Source organism: Barbus barbus (assembly GCF_936440315.1).
Source record: "Barbus barbus genome assembly, chromosome: 48".
Lineage (NCBI taxonomy): Eukaryota > Metazoa > Chordata > Actinopteri > Cypriniformes > Cyprinidae > Barbus > Barbus barbus.
This window is the reverse complement of record NC_136726.1, coordinates 9,161,465-9,186,421: the sequence shown is the minus strand read 5'-3', so window position 1 is coordinate 9,186,421 and position 24,957 is coordinate 9,161,465. Positions and strand designations below refer to the sequence as shown.

General features: G+C 35.9%; 2 protein-coding genes across 8 annotated transcripts in view; both read right to left on the bottom strand.

The window, feature by feature from the left end:
* Window positions 1-1,420: 1,420 nt before the first annotated feature.
* ice2 (interactor of little elongator complex ELL subunit 2) lies at window positions 1,421-17,205 on the bottom strand. Of its 6 annotated transcripts, none has more exons than XM_079411565.1 (16): window positions 17,080-17,193; window positions 16,872-16,992; window positions 15,287-15,572; window positions 15,056-15,175; window positions 14,766-14,900; window positions 14,557-14,673; window positions 13,417-13,573; window positions 13,136-13,320; window positions 11,936-12,247; window positions 11,422-11,785; window positions 10,266-10,432; window positions 9,640-9,769; window positions 4,433-4,517; window positions 4,074-4,124; window positions 3,532-3,772; window positions 1,421-1,839 (listed from the first exon to the last, which is right to left on the bottom strand). In XM_079411565.1, the coding sequence occupies exons 3-16, from the start codon at window positions 15,332-15,334 to the stop codon at window positions 1,639-1,641; spliced, it is 2,313 nt and encodes a 770-aa protein (XP_079267691.1). In that variant the 5' UTR covers window positions 15,335-15,572; window positions 16,872-16,992; window positions 17,080-17,193; the 3' UTR covers window positions 1,421-1,638. The 6 variants fall into 6 exon arrangements, with proteins under 6 accessions (XP_079267691.1, XP_079267688.1, XP_079267686.1 ...); XM_079411562.1 differs by having other exon boundaries at window positions 16,872-16,973; window positions 17,080-17,183; XM_079411560.1 differs by having other exon boundaries at window positions 11,422-12,247; window positions 16,872-16,973; window positions 17,080-17,205.
* A 5,507-nt stretch (window positions 17,206-22,712) lies between these two features.
* roraa (RAR-related orphan receptor A, paralog a) overlaps window positions 22,713-24,957 on the bottom strand; it is a 303,658-nt gene continuing 301,413 nt past the window's right edge. The window contains exon 10 of one of the 2 annotated variants that reach the window (XM_079412253.1): window positions 22,713-24,804. In XM_079412253.1, the coding sequence (XP_079268379.1) occupies window positions 24,640-24,804 (165 nt within the window). In that variant the 3' untranslated portion in view covers window positions 22,713-24,639. The remainder of the gene's footprint in view (window positions 24,805-24,957) is intronic. The other variant, XM_079412252.1, reaches the window with a different exon arrangement.

Below are 24,957 nucleotides of genomic sequence, written 5' to 3'. Positions count from 1 at the left end.
AACCAGACCACCAAACCTGGCCCTAACCTTAACCGTCTCCCACATAAACTGCACAACTGAACACAATTAAAAACCAACATGATTTAAAAATCATTATTATTATTATTATTGTTTAAAAAAAACAAGAACGAAACATGAAGCAAAGGCATGTTTTCAGATCTACAAATGAGTCTGTATGGTGTACACAAATACCAAAACACCCTTTTTAACCCTAAGGCTGAATGACGGGTCAATGCAGGCCATGACCTGAGCAGAGGTTGTTCTCTGGTGGGTTAGGTTTTGCTTCAGTTCATAATATTACACTCTAGGCAAGAGCACATGAACTTATGATTCATGCTCTGCTAAACAACTGTGCATATGATGACTATTTTAAACACACCTGCCAGCAAGGTGCGAGCGGTTTCTTATAACACCGTAAAATCACTTAGCTTAATAACTTCCTTGATAACTTAAGCTATTGAGGAAGTAACTTTCCTTAATAGCTTAATAACTTCCTCTGCCTTAATAGTGGTAAAACCGAAGTCGTGCTTATCGGTTCCAGTCATCAAAACTTTAAAGGTGGTTCTCTGACTTTGTTTATGGTTCTGTATTGGAGACTAAAAGCTTACAAGCATCCTTTTTTCATCTCAGAAATATAGCAAGATTGCGTTCTATGCTACATTTTTCTGTAGCTGAGAAGTTCATCAGTTCGCTCGTTGTTTACCTCGAGTTTCTAAAAATGTGTAAAGCATTTTTTTTATTTAATTGTTTGTAGTTACAACTGTCATCTTGAATTTTATACTGACACCTGTTGGTGTGGATGTAACATGACACAAAAGCAGAAAGTTTAAACGCCACTGCAGAAAAATCCTATTTACTGATGTATACAAACTCATGATTCATTTAGTCAGCAACTGGAGAAAAAGTGCGTAGTATTCAGCTCGTCATGTGATCTCAACGTGGCCACCGCCATAAGGTGCGACCCGCCTTGTGTAGACTCATTCGACTGAACTCTTCATCTTCATGTTAAACATTTAAAACTTTGTGCAAATTCTTAATTTTTACTAAGTTTACATCCTTTAATGTCATTATTACCTTCACTTTTAGGTTAATACATCTTTAAAACTGCTGTGGCTGCTTCTGCGTAAAACCCTGGCACATTCCTCCTCTTCAGTTGCGCAAAAGTAAATATTGGCTGAAAAGCACACAAAGGCACTTGTTGAAAATCCACTGGAATAAGTTGAACTTTGGCTGTTTTTAACATTGGCTTCTATAGGGACGGACTAATTCTAATCTTGCATTATATTTAGTATTGATAGCACCCAAATTAGAACATAAGGTGGATCTCAAAATACTCATAAAATGGATAATTTTGTGAGAAAACACACTGGGATGTCCAATGTGAATGTGTGTCACTAACACAATAATTACAACAGATGTTATATTAAACAATAAATTATTTATTTTTATTTCCTGCTGAAAAAATGTAAGCTTGCTTCTTAACGGTAAGGAATGTTTCAAAATGTACAAAAAAGTAAGTTATACACAACAGGTTATACAAAATATGTTTTGAGTCGTTGTACATAATATCAGGGGTAGTAAGTGCTTTGAAACATAATGAATACAGTAATTACACAAAAAAAATAGATTCCTCCAAAATCAAGGCTTTCCATCCTTTCCACCTTCACTGGTTTGGGTTTTTTGCTGGTCTTTCATCATCTTAACTTTCATGTTGTCGCTCCATGCTCTCTTATTTTTGCCTTTTTTACGCTTCTTTGTTGACTGATTCTGATTGGCTGCTTGTGGCGGTCTCACCGTGCTTTTTCCTTGGAGTGGCTTAGGTCCTGTTCCACCTTTTGCCTGTATGAGAAGAAAGTAGAAAGTATGCTTCAAAAATCGTGGTATAACACCATTTGCAAAGTAGTATCGAAGTTTATCTAAGTGGACTTAAGGTTGTTGGTACAAATCCCAGTAGTGTACTCCATGAACTTGAGAATTACAGAGATCTCGAGTTGTAAATCCACCTCCAATGTCCCAACATGCCTTAGGACATGCATATATAGTAGGCATGTCTCCACAGGACAATGTGAGCACGGAGCTCAATGGTTTACACAATCGACACACCTCCCAGGTTCTGGCGTACGTTTTGCTTCAATTCAATTTTAAGTGTCTTGTTTCCTCAGGCAGTGCTTCATTCGGGACCAATGCAATGATGTAAGAGAGTTACTGAGCGTAGAGTAGGATGGGTGTGATCTCTTTATGACCTGTCCCGACACATATCCCAGTCGCAAGAGCCTCAGACCAGTGAATAAGAGAACATTCACAATCCACAATCTAAATTTACTTTAAATTTTGCAAGTATGAACAGAGTTTGCTATGGCAAGCATCGCTGTGATAACTCAGAAACAACTTAGAAATTAAGTGAAATAAAAGTAACTTTCACCATCAATTGCTACTCAAACAGATTCATAGCATGACAGACAGAATGGATGTGGTATCTCTGTGCAGGAATGTTATTGAGACATCATGGAAAAGTGTCCACTCTGACTGTTTATGGTGGCTGTGAGTGCAAATACCTTTGAGTATATGGTGCATATATCTGAAAATAGATGCTTCTAAGTGCTTGAACCAGCAACTTACCAGTGACCAAATCTTATAACCCAATACACCACACTCTGGAACTCAGGAAATACTGATAAAGGTAAGTTGCAGGCTGAATTAAAACCCGAATTGCCCACATAAGCACCACAGTTAAACATATCTGTAGCACACATGTGAACCAGCAACCTTCCGTTTACCAACTCTGAACTAGGGCTATATATTCACCACACCACACGGAAATATTAGATAAAGGTATGTTGCAGGTTAAATTCAAACTCAAATTTCCCAAATAAGCACCACAGTTCAACCGTCTGGAGCACACATGAACCAGCAGCCTTTCACTTACCAACTTTAAGCCAGAAAGCAACACCACACCACCTGAAAATACTGGATGAAAGGAAAGTTGCAAGCTAAGTTCAAACCAATATTTCTCACATAAGCACCACAGTTCAACATGTCTGGAGCACACATGCAAACCAGCAACCTTCCATTTAACAATTCTGAGCTACAATCACTACGCCACATCACCTGGAAATACTATATAAAAGGTATGTTGCAGGCTAAATTCAAACTCAAATTTCCAACACAAGCACCGCAGTTCAAGATGTCTGGAAAACGCATGCAAACCAGCAATCTTCCATTTACCAACTTTGAGCTATAACCACTACAGCACACCACAAGCAAATACTGGATAAAAGTTAAGCTGCTAATTCATAGTCAAATTTCCAACATGAACCACAGTTCATCATGACTGGAGCACACATATGCAAACTAGCAACCTTTCATTTACCACTACTGCCACTGCAACATACCACACCACCTCTAGAAATAATGTATAAAGGTATGTTGGAGGCTAAATTCGAACCCAATTTCCCCATACACCAAGGTTCAACATGTCTGGAGCACACATGCAAACATTTGCTACATTTCAAAGCGAAAAGATGGTCATACCTGATGGGGTGGACGTGGGGGGAAGGTGCAGGGTGGCCTGCCGTGTTTCTGGTGAAATGGCAGGACGTATGAGGGGTCCAGGGGAACCCAGGGAATCCCTGGAGACACATCTGGGGGTCCGCAGTGTGCGTGCTGCAGGTGGTACACCCCGCGAGCAGCCTTGGTCTCATCACTAGCTTTAAAGATGGTCACAAAACCCTCACGAGGTTTGTGGACTAACAGGTATCGTCCTTCCTGTAATCTGGGGCAGGTGTTAAAAGAAACCTTTATTAAATTACAGCACTGTGACAGCTGAAAGGAAGTTTGTAGTGGATGACGCAAGCTTTCAAATGCAAACAACGAAAAGGTCACATCCTTACAAATACTGAACAACAGGCTCAATACCTAAAGCTTACATAATGCCATTTTTAATGTTAAAATTCATTTGCATGTCCTATCTTAATATGCAGAATTACCCACTTTTCAAAACAGACTGAAAGACAAATCTCGCTGAGGGTAAAGTAACAATTTTTAAATAGATCTAAAAAGTGAAAGTAACTCACGATGAGACTTTTTTCAGTAAGTGGTAGAAGGTGTTTAAACATCTAATTGGCCTGAAAAACAAATATTGAATCACATTAAAACTTGACACGAGATAGAATATGAATATATAATTACTATAAATTAATATTTAAAAAATACAAATACATTTTAAAATGAATAAATAGTTATATCAATTATAAAAATACAAATAATTATAAATACATATTATTAAAGTATTTCAGATGACAATCTGTGAGAATTTGTCAAACGTAGAGATATTATAAAAAATAAGTAGAAAAGAAAATCAGTAAAACCTTTTGGAATTTTTGAAGTTTTATTTAAACAATTAAAAATTGACTTTATATAGAGATTCACTCACTTGAAGTCACAGGTGATGTTCTGAATCCAGTCGTCGGGCAACATCTGCATCTGCGCCACTTCTGATGTGTGTGCATTGATGCGACCTACACAAATATCAAACCTTTAAATGCACATACTACATTAGGTAGATTGCCTATTTTCTAGCAAGTCTTTAATCTCATCTGATAATACTTCCATTAATTTACCGTAACGGCTGGTTAAGATACATTTCTATTTAACAGTCAATAGCTAAAGAAGTTAAAGTCTGCAGTGCCTTAAACCAGCTCACAGTCTGAAGAACTGATGCGGAGCAAAAGGACATGTATTGACCTGCAACACAAACTCAGGCTGTGAGAAACACTCTGAATGTTGCAATAATTGTTCACACGTTGTGTCTGTCTATTGCATCTCTGCCTCGTAATATTTCACACTGATGGTGTCATTCTGAGTTCATGGCAGAAGAAAATGATCTCCACACCCCTACTTGTTCATCGGTGTATGAGAAACGCTGCTCTAGGCCAAAGAACACAAAACTGTAATGAAACAGAGGACAATATGGCATTTCACCAATTATTCTTCAAAATCCAAAGAGGATGAGCAACAATTGGAATGGTTTATACCAATGAATAATTAAGATTCAAGAATTAAAAAAAAAAAAAAAGCCTGATATGACACAGAAGACTGGAATAATGATGCTGAAAATGATACATTTTAAAATATATTAAAATAGACAAGATATTCATAAGATATATTTTAAATAGTAATAATTATTGCTGTCAATCGATTAAAAAATTATATATTTTTTCTGAAATTAATCAATTAATCCCACCAAACATTAAAGTTTGTACATATGTTATATTGCAATAATTTCACATTCAATCTTCAAATTAATCTAGAAACAACATAAAGACAGTATATTTATAATATTTGTTTAATGGCATCTTTTTTTTATGACTGAAGGCCAATATCACTGATACCAATACTACTGATGTTTCTAGAAAATAGTTTTTCCCCCTAATATTTAACCATTTACTATAGCCATTCTACATTACAGTATAATCGAGAGCTATCAATTTGAACATTTATTAGACTTTAAAAATATAACAACTTCTAACTTAAGTGAACTTAAAACGATCTTCACATAAACCCATTATAATAAATGTCATCTTTAGCTTCCTTTTAACGTTCGGCAAGTTGGAAATTTGCTGAATTTGAATGAAGTTGTCAAACACTAAATTCTAAATTAAATATACATGAATCCTTAAAGCAACAAAAGCTATTGATTTCCTCTTTTTCCTTTAATCTTTGATTAACAGACATCACAGCATCTGGTTATTAGGTTATTTGGCTGCTATTACTTTAAGAGCTGCCACTGCTGAACATAATGCAGATCTGAAACGCATCATGTTTTCTCACAACTCTCACTTCAGATATTAAAGTCTCAATAATGAGCTGACGAGTTGAGTTGTCTTAGATGAGGGAGACATTTTATTTCAAATTTTTTTTCTTAAATTTAACCCATAACAAATACTTACATGCATACACAGTTTTAAGGCAGCTTTAACTGGCTTTTTGGTAACTTCATAACTTAACTGACAATATAACTACGACATTGCATGGTTGTAGTTTCTTTCACGCTTTGATATGAAATGGAACAGGCCAGCAGCGGCTCGCCCATAGAGGGCGCTGGGGCGCTGACCTCCCTGCCAGTTTTTTATTTTTATTTATTTTTTTATTTAATAATAAGAAGTTTTTAATAATCTCTCATTTTGAAAAATGATCTGTGTTAATGACATGCTATTAATGGTTTTACTTTAGAATGTGTTTAGAACTCTCCAGAATGATATTTGCATTCACTTCATGTTGGTGTAGTAGTAGCCAATAGGCTGTCTTCCCTGGGCTCCAGTTCGCTCAGCCCTACAGTGCTGGAATTTAAGCCAATGGTTCCCCTGTTGCTACGCAAAAAAGTTTATATTTTGCCAATCATCGTCGTCGAATTTTATTGTTTGGGGGCTCTGAAAATATCGCCCGTTGTACCAAGATTAGAGCAGTGCACCTGCTGCGCGGGACATTTACCTCAGAGGAGTGCGAGTGCAGTACGGCAGCGCCGGCGACGTCGAGTAGCATTAATGTAAATAAAAAAAAGAAAGAATTCTTAATTCAGATATTTAAAAACATTTTTTGTAAATTTTACTCATTTTAAATGGTTAATGATTAATTATTACTCAATTCTAATTTGTTAAATGTATTTAATAATATTGCTTGTAATCTGTTGCCACAAGTTTGAGTGACTATAGCGTATTCATTTTTATGCTGTCATTCTCTTACTCGCTCAGTCTCTCTCTCTCACTCACAGTCACACACCACGTTTCACACACATTTGCCATTAAAATGGTGATCTCAATAGGAATGCAACTGTATGTTTGCTTTGCTTTTTTGTTTCGAAGTTCTGAGCTGGATTACTGTGTTTCATACTAGTTAAAATGTTAAAATAATTTTTCTTCTCATACTTGGTGTTCTTCAAGAATGTTGTCCCACCCTTTCTTTGAGAGCCTTCTCTCTTTCTCTAGTATCAACACAGACTGTTATCCATTATCCAATTTGTCTACAGTGACCTTTAAAGATATGTAGTCTACAGCTGGGGATTGATTAAAGATTGTTGTATTTCCTATAATAATTTATCGTTATGCGTTTGCACTTTTTCTATCTGGACACGGAGCATAATAAACATGCAACTTGTTCATTATCATTACCTGTGAAACTGTTGACTTCTACATGGCAGTTCAAATAATATTGTCTTTTGAGACCATTGGTATTGACTGGTTTGAGTTATTTTATTGGTATAAGCAAGGGACATGGGTGGCCTAAAATGCAACAGAATGCAGGAAATCACATCTATGAAATTAAAAAATTTCTGGGGGAGGATCCCCCAGACCCCCGCACAAACAGCCCCACCTAAAATATTTTTCACCAGCCGCCACTGAAACAGGCTACAGCGCGCACCGGCGCATTTGTGCGTGCAATTGAAGAGCACATGCTACAAACATGATGAGGTCATAAAAACGTTCTGCATCTAAATAAACGCAACTCTTGTCAAGAAAAACGAGACCGAAGCAGCCGTTGTAAGTGGGGTGGCCAATCATAGCCCCGCCCCTGCGTTAAATATTTTTAACGCATTAAATTGAAAAAATTAATCACCTGCGTGCTAGTTTTGACAGCACTAGTAATAATATTCCACAATCTTATTATTTTACTGTAATTTTAATAAACTAAACACAGCATAGGAGAGCATTATAGACCTCCTTCAAAAACAACAACAAAAAAATCTTATATAAAGTTGTGCTTATATTATTTTGCTCTAAACTGCCTCAGTTTGAAAGTTCTCTTGAACCTTGTAAAAATATGTCCAGACGGTGAAGATACCAGCCCATTCGGTTATCAGTAGGGCTGGATCCTGGACTAGACCCAGAAAACACTAGATTCCTTTAATAAGCCTAGGAGAATCTCTAAAGCAAACGATACGCCGAGAGCGAGGCTCTTCTGCATTCTTCTGTGATTCGGAGGCATTTTCACCTGCAGGCACAGACTGCCTTCAGGCACATTGTGGGCATTCTTACAATCACTGTCAGTGTTACAGGCTTCCTCAAAGTGGATAGAAAATGTCAGGTTCCAAATTCTCCAAACTTTAGCAGTCTGTTCAGCACAAAAGGAGTCTCCTTCCCTCTTTCTCTCATAATGGAGAAACCCAAGTAGCCCTACACCCACAGCAATACGTTACACATGCGGTTGCATTCTTCTGCAGCCCTTTCAAAGTTGAAATGTTAGTAGCTACGGCAACCCTGACTCAAAACACTGAGTCATGCGTCATGAGAGAGGCATGCTGGGAGTTTACGGGAAGTTCACTTTTGTGCTGACTCCCCTTGTTACCAAAACTAACACTAGATACTACATGGATACTTCAGGATTGTCTGAATTTACTTCATTCAAAAAATAAAAAATTGCATTTAAGTGACATAAAAAAGGTGTTGTTTTTATGATCAGAGGAAGCCAATGTAGCAAAAAGTAGATTCAAGCAAGAAGTAAAATGCAGTAAAATTGTAGTAAGAAAGTTATTTATTTATTTATTTATTTTTACATTTTTTAATTTAAAACAGTATTATAAAACAATCTTAATTATCATTTTCATTCAAATGAACCAACATAATGAAGCATGAAAAATGCTTTAATTTGATTCAAGTAGGAATTGATTTATCAATTTTCTTTACCTGCATATATTTTTACTACATTTTCAAAGATGAAAAATGCTTTGATTCAATTATTTGGTTGCATAAATAATCTAATTAGTTGAATTAGCTATGAATTGATTAATCAAAATGTTCACCTACATATATTTTTACGGCAACATTTTACAGCGCAAATATTGCTTTAATTTGAATCAATCATGCAAATTAATCACTGAATCTTTTATGAATTGATGCATTGAAATTTATGCAGTAAATATGTAGTACTTAAGAAAATTATACATTTTAAAAAATATACATTTTTCATTGAAAACATTATTGTAAAAACAAAACAATATATATTTAATATTATTAATATTAAATAATATTCCAAAAATGAATTGAAATCATCTTATAAAAAAAATCTTAATTATCAGTTTCTTTGATATGAACCAATATCATTTGATATGAACAAAGCATTTGATATCGCAAATGAATCGGATTCAGTTATGAATTGATTCATCAATTTTTACCTACATATTTTACAAAATTTTCAAGAATCAAAAATGCTTTGATTCTATGATTTGTTTGCATTATCAAATCAAATTAGCTGAATCTAAATTTATCATCAACATTTACTTTTACTACAACATTTTACAGCATGAATGTTAAAAATGTTAAATATGCTATAAACATTTTTTTTTTATCAGCATTTAACAAAAATTTTACTTGCTAATGCAAATGAATTATTAAATCAGTTATTTATGAATTCATGAACTGAACCTATGTTATTAAAAGCCCATCACTTTTTGTTAGCGCTGCATGTCACGTGAATATGATCTTTTTTTTAAATGCTCTCACACTATAGATATTTTCTTCTCCATATCAAGTAAATCTGATTTAATCAAACAGATTTGGGACAGAATAACAGCATATTCCCTATAAAAATGCATAACATCTCATGATAGCTAAAGAGAAAGAAAACACATTTGATCAAGTCTCTTACTTATGAAGGACACGGTACTGGAGTGCAGAAGTTTCTCAGCCCACAGCTGACAGGCCTCAGTGTGGGTCAGAATCTCGGCTCCATAGCACAGCTGATACTCCAGCTTGGGTAAAACATGCACCGGGACGGCCTGGGTGAGAGCAGACTCAATCATTACCCACTCAAACGGCAGTTCTGAGTCACTGTGCTCTATAAACACATGCAGAGTAATGCTGTGCTGCTTTTTTCAGTGCAAAACGTTTTGACCTACAGTTGAAAACCATTGACTGGAAAGAATCTGTTGATACATTGATAAGATTGAAAAGTCAACTCCACAGCTTTGCACAGGAAAGCAGACTGTTTAAAGAAAGGGTGTGGTGGACATTACTCAACCCTAGTTAAAATATAAAGATTAATGCTTGGCATACTGACTTAAATCCAATAAAGGGTTGCTAAAAATCACTGACTGATCACTAATAATTAAAATAAGATGCATTGTGAATGTTTACACAAGACGTGATGAGTTTAATGATGTTTGAAATCTCTCATTCGAGACTCTTGGGGCGGATCCTTAAATCAGGGCCAAAATAATCAACATTTTAACTACAGGATCATTGTGTTTGTGTATTAGCATGTGACCAGCTCACCCTGAAGGTGTCTTTGTCGTGTCTCGGTTGACCGATGTCCACACTGCTGCGCACCATGAGCAGAACATCCAGCAGGCTGTAGAGTTTGTACAGAATGCTGCCATCTGCTGGAGGATCGTAGTCCATCTCATCCTCAGCACTGACCTGGAGATCCTCCTTCAGGAGACCTGCTTAGATGGATAAAGAGTTTTGTGCAAGAAACCTTGACATAAAAATGCTAAAAATATAAAATATGGCCCCTTTAGATCATAGTATTATTATTAAATGCTAGTATTATCTGATTTTAATTGAATTTTTTTTAAAGTTTATTTGACACTTAACCTGATATTTGAAATTATTTCAATACATAATTATATACTAAATCTTGCATATACATTTGTTACATATTAAAAAGAAAATGTATTATAAATCACTTGACATTATTTTATATATATATATATATATAGATATGCTAAACATATCTTTATTGCCAAAATATTATATATGAACATTTAATATTTATATATAATAATTATTTAATTCCATTTAAACCTCCAATATTAAAAATATTAAAAACAGAACATTTAAAAATAATTATATAATAACATTATTTGTAATGCAATTATTGTGATTCATCCTATATACGTGTGTGTGTGTGCGCGTGATCTCAATGTGTCATCTCATTATTTGATTCTTCTTGAGTAATTAAATAGGATCATGATACTTACAGATCATACCAAGTGCATGACTTGACTTGTTACAGTTACTGAATTTGTCAAGTAACATTTACTGTATTAAAATTCTGAAAAAATAAATGTACATATTTACATACTGTACATTTAAATAATATTTGGATACATACACACATATACACACACATATATATATATATATATATATATATATATATACATACACTTAAATAAATAGTTTATTTAAATAATTATTTATACAATTACTTAAATATATTTAAAGAATTGTATGTTAATTTTGACAAAAGCACATCAGGCGTGTGACCATTATGCCTTCATTTCATCATTTCTAGAAGAGTGTTTTATGGATATGGGTCAGTTTTAAAGCATCATGGGCCACATTTAAAAGGGCATTTGAATAACCTCACAATAAAACATAATTTGAGCATGATTTTTGCCTCCGAGCTGGTGTTTTGAGCACTAACGTTTTCTTTGAGTGGCTACCAGCACAGGAACGTCAGCAGGCAGTGTGGTGTCCTCTTCCTGTCCCTCTCTGGACTCCAGATACGACGTCACACACTGTTTGACCAGTGAGTGGGTTTTAGCTTCTGGAGGTTTGTCTTCTGGGACATGGGCTTTCACAGGCTCCTGGCTCTTGCTGGGGGTGGATTTCAGCATGGCGTCCTGCATCTTCAAAATCTGTCCGAGCTGATCGCACTCGCCGGATATTCGGGGTCTTTTGATGCCCTTCTTCGTTCCTTTGCCCGGAGGGTTTGTAGGACCTGGCGTGGCTGAGTCGGGTGTTTGAGGGGAGGACACCTCTGCTACTGTCACCTGGGTCTGAGGTCTCTGTGGGGAGAAAATGTCATCTATGACTAGTCGTTCTTCATCAGAATCCAAATCCTGGTTCGTCTTGTCTTCCTTTATATGTCTGGGCCGCTTGGAGGGAGGACACTGAGCAGAAGACATTTCTATCTTCTCTTTTGCATCTTCACTCACACTTTCCTTCTCTGAAACGGCAGTTTTATTCAGCGCAACGTCTCCCTCATCAGCCAAAGTGTCGGTTTCTCCTTGGACCTTGGTTACGGTCAACTCAAGGGGTTCTGTGGGAGCGTCTGTCGGTTTCTTGAGGCTCGGGATATGCTGAGATGGAGAAGCGGTTGGATTTGTAGAAGCTGTTTTTGGTTCATTTTGTTCCTTCACTTTCTTACTAGGCTTGTAGGACTCTCCAAATGACTCCAGGTCTGTTAAATCAGTCCCAAAATCCATCCCAGCATCATCAAATGTAGCCAAACTCCTGGAGATCTTATCCTGGGCAGAGTAAAGAAAAATAAATAACATTCAGAATGTTTATATACTAAATATTTCTCATATAACTCACAGTTATTTGGATTTACTTTATTTATTTAGCAGACACTTTCCTGAATAATAATATAATACACAGATATATAATAATATAAAACAGTTGTATAATAGTACAATATAACATAAAATATAATAAGCACACATAATATAATAAACACACAATACTTTTTTTGAAGCATTTATTCATTCATTCCCGGTCAAACGTTTGGAATAATTAAGGGTTTTTAAATGTTTTTGAAAAAGTCTCTTATGCTCACAAAGCCTGCATTTACTTGATGAATAATAAAAATAGTAATATTTTGTTAAAATTTATTACAATTTAAAATTAGTCTTTTTTATGACTATTAAATGTTTTAAAATGTAATTTATTCCTGTGATTCAAATTAAGATTTTTCAGCAGCCATTTTTCCCGTCTTCAGCGTCACATGATGCTTCAGAAATCATAAAACATAAATCAAAAACAATGAAATGTATTCCAAAATGTTGACCACTAGTGTATGTATGTATATATATATATATATATGACAATTTGCAACATTTGAATATAAAAATATAACAGTTATTATTGCTATATTAATTATTAAATATATTACATATTTTAACTGTAGTTACTAAACAATTTTAGCTGAGAAAATGTCTGTTTTTGATTTTGCAAGTTTTTAAAAAAATTATCCAAAACTACTTACAAGTAAAGAATAATAAGTTCTTTATGGAATCGGTTTAAAAAAAGAGCCAATACGGTAATTACAATAATTAATTAGCAATTCATTAACAATATTTCATCTGCAATATTGCACTGTCTGGCGTTTCGTCTTACAGTGATAAACATCTTACCTCAGGAGGAGGCTGCATTTCTACAGGGAGCTCTTCTGAAGTGAGGAAAAACACGGGACGTGATACGGTCTTCTTGAATGCCAGCTTCACGCTTTCTTGATGAAACAGCAGACTCCTCTCTCTCCAGCTCATCTCCATCTTCAGCAGAGGAGGATCGATGTATGCCGTCTTACTCTGACTGCTGCCTGAGAGCAACCACAACATTCATCATGTGAGACTACTGACAGGATTACAATCTTATGGTCCACAATGAAGCATTAAAACACGAAGTGACTCTTCACCGTTCATGGGATTCATTTTTACCCAAACGGGGAGCTCCCACGCTTCTGTGAACTCAGAGCTGTTGTTCAGGAGCTGAAGGAAGGCCTCTTTAGATAAACACACTTGTGGCTCGTAAGTAGCGCTGAGTTTTTCTGCATTACTGTCATTGCTGATGGCCTGCAGATATAAAGAGACTTCAGGATTAACACAGAGTACTATATTTGATTTTCACAGGTCCATCAAAATTAATTCATGAGGTATTGGGATATAATTCAATATGTATCAGAATCAAATATATCAAGAGTAGTAATTCAAACCAAATGCAACAGTGCCCTCTAGTGGTTAAGACCACATTTAGCAAGATAGAGGCATTGTTTATAAAAGCTAGAAATCACATGGTTGAATCTCACAAAAAGGACATATCTGGGTCCTTTTCATCTATATATTGAAACGTTTAAAATTAAATAAAAAAAAAAACGAATAAAATGATATTTTCTGGGTTTTTGCAGGTTTTATGAATGTAAATTTAAGACATTTTAAAAACTTTTTAAAGACCAAGTAAAGAAAATTTAAGGAATAAATTGAATGGAACATGTTAATATGGTCTCTAAATGTAAATGTCAATGTAAATACTTCAAAAGATTGAAAATAGAACTTAAATAGAACTTAAAGAGTAAAAAAAAGATCATTATCAGTATTTGCTTCATGTTTTCCAGTGCATATGTCTAAAGATCATTTACATTTACATAAAGGGATAGTTCACCCAAAAATTTAAAGTGTCATAATTTACTCACCCTCATGTTGTTTCAAACCTGAATGACTTACTTTCTTTTGCGAAACAAAAGAAGGTATTTTGAATAGCCTACCGTTGGTAACTAAGCTGTTTTGGTCACTAATGACTTTCATTGCATGAACAAAAAATACTGAGATGTTTCTCAAATTATGTTCTGTACTCTGTTAGGCCATTGTAGCCTAAACATTTAACACAATTACAGCTTTAAATTATCTTTTGGGGGCTATTTTCACAGCCAAATTTAGTTTGCGATTAATTAGATTAATCACAGCACACTGCAATTAAGTAGATAAATTTTTTTATAGACTGACAGTATATTATATATATATATATATATATGTCACACTATCACAGACAGGCTACTTACAGTGTGAACTGAAGCTGCTTTTTTAGCTGGAGGAACCACATTTGACACGGTCTCATAGTCTACAGCAAGTTGGGTGTTTTCTGCTATGACTTTTTTGTCTAGCATGTCTATTTTACCCTGAAATAAAATACAGTAGAGATAGATATAACAAACAACGTATATCACACATTCAAGATTATGAAACAAAATAAAGAAAGAAAACTAAGTACCATAGCAAGAAGCTGTTTCTCAAAGTTGAGAGAGAGTTCACCCACAAACTTTATACTGGTCAGACTAGTGATCTCTTGAATGCTGTAAACCTGTGGGTAACTCTTCACATGTTCCAGACAGGCTGCAAAATATTCCTGTTGGGGAAAACACACAAAATCAATTCAATGAATAACATACAAATGTATTTTATTATAAAAATATATTTGTATTTTAATTAAATAATACAAAATATAACTAAACAAAAATGATTTTGTGTAAACATTTGAATAGTAAAATAAATAAATAATACCTCAGTGTAGCGGCTGCTGCCTGGAGGCATATAGGTGTACCCATCAGTGCATGCTCTAGAAACATCTTGCAGGTATTTCATAAACTCTGTCACCTCGTTCTTCACCTGCTCCATCAAACACTTTGAAATGACAGACAAGATGAACCGCATGAAAACAGCCTTGCATCCATGCAGCTCAATCAAAACTGCCTCACTATTAAAGGAAAGCGATCAGGACAAGAGATGGTCTACCTTTGAAGCTTTTAAATAATTCTTCCGGACGAGCATGTTGAGATACATCTTGCGATTCTTTATACTGAGAGTGGAGAAGCAAGGGTAGGGCACTAGAGGCTCAGGGAACGCTGGAATCTCAGTTCTCTTCACTGGTTTGGCTTTGGTTGGTTTGCATTCAGGTTTGGGCTCATCTGATGCAAGGATGTTACTGACATCTGAACCTTCATCACACTTCGCAGTCTTTGCTTCTGCGGAGGATCCATCTGGATTTTTCTCACAGGTCTCTTCGGATTTTCTATTAGGGCTTTGAAGAAAAGAATGAAAAATAATGCATCTCAATAACACATCATGACTTAACCCTCTTGTAGCCTTCTGTTATTTTAGACTTGTGTTATGATTTTTTTTAACTTCACTGGGATAGGAAATGGGACTTTTGTAACACTATCTATGTGAACATGAAAAAGAAATTGTGGATATGACTCAAAAAGGAGTAAGTGCTCATTAGGTCTATTTTTGACCTAAACACTGCATTAACAATTATTTTAGCAATAGTAGTAATAATAATAGCAAATAATAGCAAATAAATGAATAAATAATTATAATAATAATACAAAAGTGTAACTTGGCCACAAATGAAGAATTAATTCCCTCGATTCAGTAAACTGTAGCCTTATTGTACTAAGTCATTCCCTCATTATGATTTCATTAAAATGATGGGTACAACATGGCCATGATTTAATAAAACGTGGGAACTAATAAGTCGTGGGAATTATATTATTAACTCGTGTCCATGATTTATCTAAAACAATAGTGAAAAAATAAAATGAGAGAACGAATGCTTAATTTGCAGCCACAATAAATAATTTTTTGTCCACGTCATGTTCAGGGCTCCGTGGCAAATAGTATTAAATGTGTATTCTTTTATTCTTTATTATATATCCTATTGAACTAAATGGTACATCATTTAGAGGAGCATATTGATCAGCATCACAAAATACCCCTCAAGATACAAAATATCTCTCTTTTCAACCAGATGACCCAACGGTAGCTGCACGGATCTCAGGCTGCCTGGCGGACAGCTTGAAAATATTTAGTCAATTTCTTACAGTAAATATATCAAAACTTCATTTTTTTATTAGTAATATGCTTTGCTAAGGACTTCAATTGAACAACTTTAAAGGCGATTTTCTCAATATTATGATTTTTATGCACCCTCAGATTCCAGATTTTCAAATAGTTGCATCTCAGCCAAATATTGTCCGATCCTAACAAACCACACATCAATGGAAAGCTTATTTATTCAGCTTTCAGATGATGTATAAATCTCAATTTCGAAAAATTGACACTTAAGACTGGTTTTGTGGTCCAGGGTCACATTTAAATACAAATTTGCTTTTTTTCCCTACATCTATAGAGTATCCCTTACAGTAATTCCCATGACTTTACTCTAGTAACTATGGCAATTTGGTAGAAATGTTGTACATTCAAGTATTTAGGCTACTATTTTCCCATATTGTAGCATTGATAGTTGATAGCAACAGTTATCAAGAGCTGTAGTACAGGTGAACAGGATTTGACCAGAGTCACAAAACGTTAACGTTACCTGTGTAAAAGAGCAAACAGTTCCTTGACATTGGGTGCGAGAGTGAACTTATCAAACACATCTCTGTTGAACACAAGCGGAGCAGAGACAGGAGCATCGTTCCTGAGGACAAACCAGCACACTGAAGCCGAGAACAAACACAAGGCATCTGTCTTTATCATAATTAGCAATCAAGTGTGTTTATTTAGCGAATCATACTGTCACCTACCATTTTAACTCCATTGCAGCAGGTTTGTAGATGTAGTTCACATCGTTAAATCATATAAAGCTCTCGACTCTCGCATGTTGACGGTCTCTCATCACGAGTCTTCCGGGGAGAACCAAAACACGACACAAAGGTTCCGCTTCCGATTGACATTTTCCGCAATATAGTTATTAATTATTATGTGGTTATGGCACAATAAATTTGCGACAGTAAATATATATAGGGTTTAGTCAGGATGCTGAAAAATATCACTACATAGCTGGGTGTACAAAGTTTTGCATCGTACTTTAGTTGGAATTTGTTTAATTTAATAAGAAATAATAATTAAAAGTGGATACGTTTTATTTATTATCTATTTTACTTTATCTTTCAATCAAATGTGTTTATGGCCAGACCATCGACTTTTAAACTGACACAGTATTCAGTCCTTTATTTAACACAAATTAACAGATTCTGAAAGCCTTCAAAGCTTTCATTTTAACTTATTTTGTTCACTATGATAAATGATAATCGTGACCATGGCATTTGTAGTAATTGTAGTAAAACTGTGGTTATACAAATGGTAGTCAATACACCAAAAATCCATGGTTATTGCACTTTTAGGCCTAATAAAAAAAACAAAACATGGTTTATTTTCGTAAAGTAAAACATGGTTATTTTTATAGGCTGTCATCTGACATGTTTAATTAATCTATGGGATTAAACTTTCCCTTACCAAAATGAACACTGGATTCAGTAAAAGTGTAGTAACCATGTTTATTTTGTTGTTGTAAGGGTTGGTTGATTGTGACATTGTGTGCCATCAAACTCTGCAAACCACTTCAAAGTATTTGAGCACATACTGATATATCTATCTCACATTTTCTTTATATTTAAACAATCTAATGTCTAGTTCGCCTTTTCTATGAAAAAAGCTGAGTCTGAACCTTCTAGTAGGCTACATTTTCATATTTTTGTAGTTATTCCTTGTTTACTGACATTGAAATATTCCATGCATGCTTTACAAAAATGCTTCAACTCTATAAAATATATCATTAGGGTAACGTAAGTTTTGAAGTTCTCTTTTAAATGTTGTTCTGTTTCTCCACTTCCATCTCTTTTTTTCATTTCCCTGAAGGTTGTGAGGAACTTCAGCCATATGAACTACATAAAGAAATATGACACACATTGAAGAGCCCATTACAAGCGGTAAATTTTATTATGGGATAACAGCACATAAAGCACATCTAAAATCGATGTGTCCAATGCACTTTTAATAAAGGTAATATTAAAGGTACAGTTTCTAAGTACAATATAACAACATTCATATTAGAATGAAAAGTATTTAAAAGACAACATTAAATTTCTTATTTTTCTTTACAGCGGTATTTACAAAATGAATCAAAATACTTATTTTCATATTTAAGAATCAGACAAACAGAAGGAGCAAAACCACTATTGAGAATAGACTATCTCCTAAAGAGAGTTCCAAAGAGCTGAATAAAAAGGTACATGATCGACTGTCCCCATTTTAAGATCAGTAGCAAACGTGACGTAAAAATATGTGACAACCGCAAACCGTTCTCTGCTTTTTTTCCCCCCAAAGGTAAGCAGGAGCAAAATCCAACCCATCCTGCCCCAGCCCTTGTGCCCTCCCCTTCAGCTCAACAAGAAATAGAAGTGTAGTATGCATCATTTTACATACACATATGAACACTTAAAATACATTGCATTAGTCATTTTGTTTCATAAACGTCAACTTAAAACCTAATTGGCAGGAAACAACAGGGAGAACACAGAGTGGATTGTCTATTGTCCGCCAGTTTTTCTCTGCAAATATCCAAACGGCGTTTAACATCCAACCAGGGTGCAACTGACTGGATGCAATGTCCCATAACCACGTGAAGTTGTTCGGAGGAAAAGAAAAAGTAGCTTTTGAGAATCTCAGAAAATACAGGACATCACATAGACAAGAAAATGCTGTTTCCATGGCTATAAACAAACATGAAATGCCTCATTTACATACAAAAAGACGGCCGATGAAAAAAAAAAAGTCGGTAGCACAAGACAGAATTCACCTACGTGTGCAAACACAGTCATTTGAGTACGTGAAAACAAAATGGATGAATAGGGTTTCTGCATCCTGGACCACTGAGAGGCACTCAGTGTAGTTTGCTATGTATTATTGCAAGTAGATTCTGCCTTGCTACAAAGATAAAAACAGGAAGTTTCGCACAAAACTTCGTACAACCGCCTTTGTCCTGTACAATTTATAACACTTAGCCATCGTGTGTGTAAGTAAGTGTAAGTGAGCGGGAAAAAACAAATGTTTACAAAGCGTGCTTTTTTTTAAAAACAGAGGGTAGAATCAACCAAAAAAATGGAGGGAGCCAAAAAGCGGCAGACAATCTGGTACTTTATCGCGTGTTTAAAGTCCTTCCAGTGCCCAATACAGAAAATAAGCACTGGATTAGAAACACCTCCAGCTACAGTTTCGAAACAATCAAAAAGAAACACAATACTGCTGCTTTTTCCATTGTTTTTAAAGTATGAACAATCATCATTGTTGCGAAAAATTCAAAATTGCGACGTTTAATAGAGATTTAATTAGCCGATACTTGCTAATAATCTTAAAAGTGGGAAGGAACAAGCCACGTCCCAAGACTAGCACACTGATACAGGTACTTGCTGGGTATTCGAAAGTAAATTTACCACTATAATTATCTTTATTGTTATCGTTATTATCATTATTATTTATTTATCGAGTCCTAATATCAATAATGCATCAATACTCAGTGAAACGAATGTACTAAGAGGGTGGCCTAGTCTATGAATCCATAATTTTTGTTCACAAAGTAACTTACCTAGCACCACACGTCAGTATAACACAAAATTTAAATGTCCACACACCCTACCGCTAATCGAACTAAGTCTAAAAGAGAGAAGTATACTCAAAACAGAGATATTGTACAGCGTGATGTGTCTGATAAAACAGATACATATTTGCACTGAGCAGGTCTTAATAGCAGTATTTTCTTCTTACCTATACAGACAGAAGTTACAAAGTTACTTGTATACATGTGATCGATAGAACATTAAATATTGTGAATTAAAAGCCGAAAGGAGGACAGGGAAACATAGCTGTACAGTTTACAGGCCATTTGACGTTCATAGTTCTCCACCCGGGAACAGAACTAGTCAATATACAAATAAAACAAACAAACAAAAAAGACAATCAGAGAGCGAAAAAACCCAAAGCAAAAAAATAAAAACGCGATAAATAAGAAAATATATTTACAGGCAGATGTTCAAAGCCTATGCACAAAATGAATCATAATATACCATATATTATTGCTTGACATTCGATTATGGCTAAAGAGTTTTCTTTTTGTCTATTATCTAAACATAGTTCACTTTTAATAATGCGTCAGCTGTGCTTTTGGAAAGAAAATGCAAGGAAAAATGATTGACGTAATTCTTAGTAACACTTCGACCTTCAGCTCGAATGCTGTCGCGAGCATGACACATTAAATCCGTTGATCGAAACCGCGAAAAAAACCTGTAAATGTGCCTTTCGTTCGAACGTGAGTGCATAGGCCTTGTTGCGTTTGCATAACTCTAATCGAAATTAACGTAGAGGTGCAGTGTGTCATGCTTGTACAGCCTCATCAAAGGATTCAAGCTCAGTGCTACTTAAAACATTTTAAATCCTGGGAAAAAAACGTAAGATCTTACATACAATTCACCATCTCACCCTGCTGCGTCTGATCTTTTAAAGCCTTGTCTGGGGGTTTGACCTTAAGCAAACGTTACAAATAGCACAAACACACACATTTCCGCATGTACACGCGCGTTCTCGCATCCATTCGGACGTATATTGCTTCTCACATAGATAAACAAAGGAAAACCACAGTTGAAAAAGAATTTAGTTAAACAATTTACAAGGGAAAATGTATGGATCTTCCACCAATAAGAAAAATGCAGGACTTTTCTCTTCACACGTCTAAAATACCACAGATCTGGAGGTGTTTAAGTACCTTTGCTTCTATTAGAAAAAATAAATTTGTCCCAAAGTTCTATCCCATAGCATATTGCTTTAAAAGTCTAATACAAACTACACTGACAAAATACGACATGCAAAAAGTGGTAAAACGTGACTTTACTACAGCTTTTATGGTGTTAGAACTGACTTGAGGATCACTGGACAGGAAACAGCAAAGTTTGTTCATCAAGGGGACTCCACAGCAGTGGTTACCCTGTAGAAACCCGTATTTGTCATGTGCGACAATTCGCCCGCGCGGACGTCTGAAGGTGGAGCAAATTGCGAAGAGGTATTTGGCAAATAGACTCAAACAATTATGAGTGACGATTAGGACAAATCCCCATCCAGAGAAAAACAAAGCTGGAAATTAGCGTAGCACGCTTGAGGTTGTTATCTTGCTTTGTTGGATTTTTAGGAAGTTGATCTTGGAGCTTGCTGGGTGATTTGATAAAGCCAGTAGCCTACAGGGGGGCGAATGAATGAAATGACACGTTTTGCATTGTTTATGATGTACTGCTGTCTTCTTTTGACTTGACAGCAATCATGCTAGAGAATAACATGGTACGACATGAGCCCGTAAATTGTGAAAGATGAAAAATGAGGTTTAAAAAAATTAACTACAGTAACAAATGAGTGTTTGTTCCCATTTGTACTCTAACATCGTTACCAGGTTGTTTTGGGTCCAATTCTGTTCTTAGTGAGCTGCCTTCCTGTCTGCTGTCTACTTAGGCGGCATCCTCCAAAATAGGACATTCTAAGTGACTGATTTGCATCAATCTACATAGACAACAATTCTGTATGTCACACAAATATTTCTCCTTATGAGTAACACATGGGTTGTCTCTGCTTGCAATTGATTACAATGGAGTTTTCTGTTAGCATGTTGCTATGCTAAAAGCACAATACTTCGCCCATTAAATTTGGGTAAATATGACCATTTTAATAAGATTGAACTATTATTTATTAATTGTTTTCAGTACTGAATGAAATATATTCAAATCTTCGACTCCTACACCATGCTGAAATAATTTTTTTCTTTCTTTTTTTTCCCCAGATTTTGTCATAGTACATTCTGGGTTTGCCTTAAAATCTGGCCAAAACTTTTACTTTCCAGTCTTTTGAGACTGCTATAATGCCAAGTAGGCTGCTCACTAGGATTCAGAACTGATTTCATTATCCCTGCTCAATTATTATTCAATATTACTCTTGTAGTACACAAACTGCTGATTTACTGTATAAAGAACTAAACATGAATCTGGATTGTCAATTATATATTGATGTATTGTAATTAGCAGGACTTCTTGGGGATGCATTGCACAAACTCATATTTTGTCAACAGTGGTTATTGACACATAATTATGATAAAAACGCTATTTATCTGTACTGAACATGCCATCAAGATCAAATTATAGAGTTCTAGATGCAACATAGAGCTGACTAACGTGTTTAAGCTACCGACTTCAGAATTGAGTTAGACAGACTCTTCCCTGAGGAAAATATTTGTGTCATGGGGAAAAGAAATTACATGTAGCCAACGAGGTCTACTCGAAATTTCTCAAAATGTCAGTTAGCAGGTCATAGATGTGATCTGTAATTTCTTTTTTTTTTTTTTTTTGGATTATATTGGGATTTTCTAAACGCCACAACATAGTTTTACTGGAATGTTACAATACAACAAATTTTTTTCAGACTCAAAAAAGCAGGAAAGACCAATATGGCACATTCAAGAGACGTACAAACACGCGCAACACACAACAGTTAGGTATTCCAAAAAATAGCACTATTACTACCATTGTGTTGTTCTTTGAAAAAGACAAAAAAATTAATAAAAAACACACTGATTCTAATTATTGCAAGATTAAGTGCTATATCATCCTTCGTTCTTTCCCTTTTTCTTTCATAGGCTTCATAAGCACTGTAAAATGTTACAAAAATAGAGGATTTCAACCAGACAAGGCTTTGAATATTTCTCTTTTCGTCTTTTTTTTCCACTCTTACGTTTCCGACGAGTGTTGTTGCTGGGTAAAGACCCTCATGAGAGTCAGTTTAAGGAAGATCAGCTGTTCAAGAAACCAGATCTGCTTCCTCCACACGTTCATGTGATTTTACTTTCCTTATGCCACTAGCATATGTGACGTGTGTGGAAAAGGGTCTGTTTGCATTCAACAGCCCTTTAGACCCGGTGTGCTCAGGGTTTCATAATGGTGGCAGACGATGACTGTTTGCTACACCCCCCCCCCCCCCCCCCCCCAAATCACGTGATCCGCCTTTACCCAGCACCAACCTCCGCCACGCGCAAATAAATACACAAACACGCACGCAGACACGCACCCACCCTCAGCAGCGTTAGGGTTTCCAGCACTCGTTCTCCATAACCGTGGTATTTATACATGCAACACATCACTAGGTAAATATACAAGTCTTAAATTAAAGAAAGGTGCAAATAAAAGTGCCTTATCAATTTTTCACAATTAAGAATAGTCTAGCTACTAATATCATACATGTTATTTAAAATAGATTCTATAAACATTATTTTTTTCCATATAGTTTGTACTTATGATCGTATACCCTGTAACACGTTAGAAAACAGGTGGAATGGACCCTTGCATTGCATCGATGTTGGTGGTCAGACCGTTACGTTACGTTAACACCATTCCGGAAAGGGACTTAATAGCAGATGGCCTTAAACGATATCACTAAGCAACTATGGTAGATGGAGTCTCTGACGGCTAAAAGTAATCGTGACTAGAATTACCAGAATTCTACGTTGTTCCTTTTTTTTTTTTTTTTTCTCGATTGTCCGTAGAAAGGTGCTGTTTTGTGTTGACTCCACATCACACTCCTTCTCCGTACCTCTCTTTCTCCCTCACTTTGTATTCTTCTTCATTCGGTGCTGGTTTGACATCCCAAAAAAGAAAAAAAAAAATCCAAGTGCACAGGGAGAAAGAAACTAACCACGTATTTTTCTACGTAGACTTTTTTTGGTGCTACAACAACTGCTGGAACAGTTCGGATAATCGACTTTTTGATCGCCACTTTTTATTTCATGTTCTTGGCTTGAAAAGGGCTTGTGTGTTCCTCTTCCGCTGGATTCCAGACGAATGCTCTCTGGGAATCGTTTTTCCGTTTTGGAAACGAGTCAAAACAATTTATGCTGATCGTGACAAATTGCCATGGGACTGTTCGTGAAAACGAACATGTGGACTCTTCAGGTTCAGCCAGAGAGAGAAAGAGAGCGAGGGAGCGTTTGGGAAAAACAAGTGTCTTCATCTTCTCATCCTCTCCCCTGGGCTCCGAGTCCCACCTGTGTCAGTAAAAGGAGGGAACAAACCCAAAAAATAAACCGCTAGAGTCAAACCCAGTCCATTACCTCCTCTCCCACGACAAAAATAATCACAACGAAAAAAAGGGGAAAAGTGTGTGTGCAGTGTGTCGTCCGTCCAGGTGTGTGTATGTGCAGGGCACTGCTAAAGTGTCTCAGATTTATGCTTGACATTCCCCACGGTGTGAATTCCCCTGGGTGGGGTGGGCGCAGGGAAGCGCTACCCATCAATGGGCATGGACTGCTCAAAGTCTGATCCGAACAACTCCTTGTACAAGGGGGGGAAGTGGGCGCGGACAATGTCTGGGTATATTGCTTTGAACGCCGTCAGCTTTTCTGTATGCCGGCTGCACAGGGCTCGCAGCGTGGAGACTTTGCATATCAACTGCAGAAAGAGAGAGAGAGAGAGAGAGAGAGAGAGAAAGAGAGAGATATTTTAATTTAGTGGAAAGGACCCTGTGTTACTGGGTCAAAAGGCAGACCCTCTAATCCGCAGACACAACACAGATGGTCCCAGGTTTTTCACATGACATTAGCT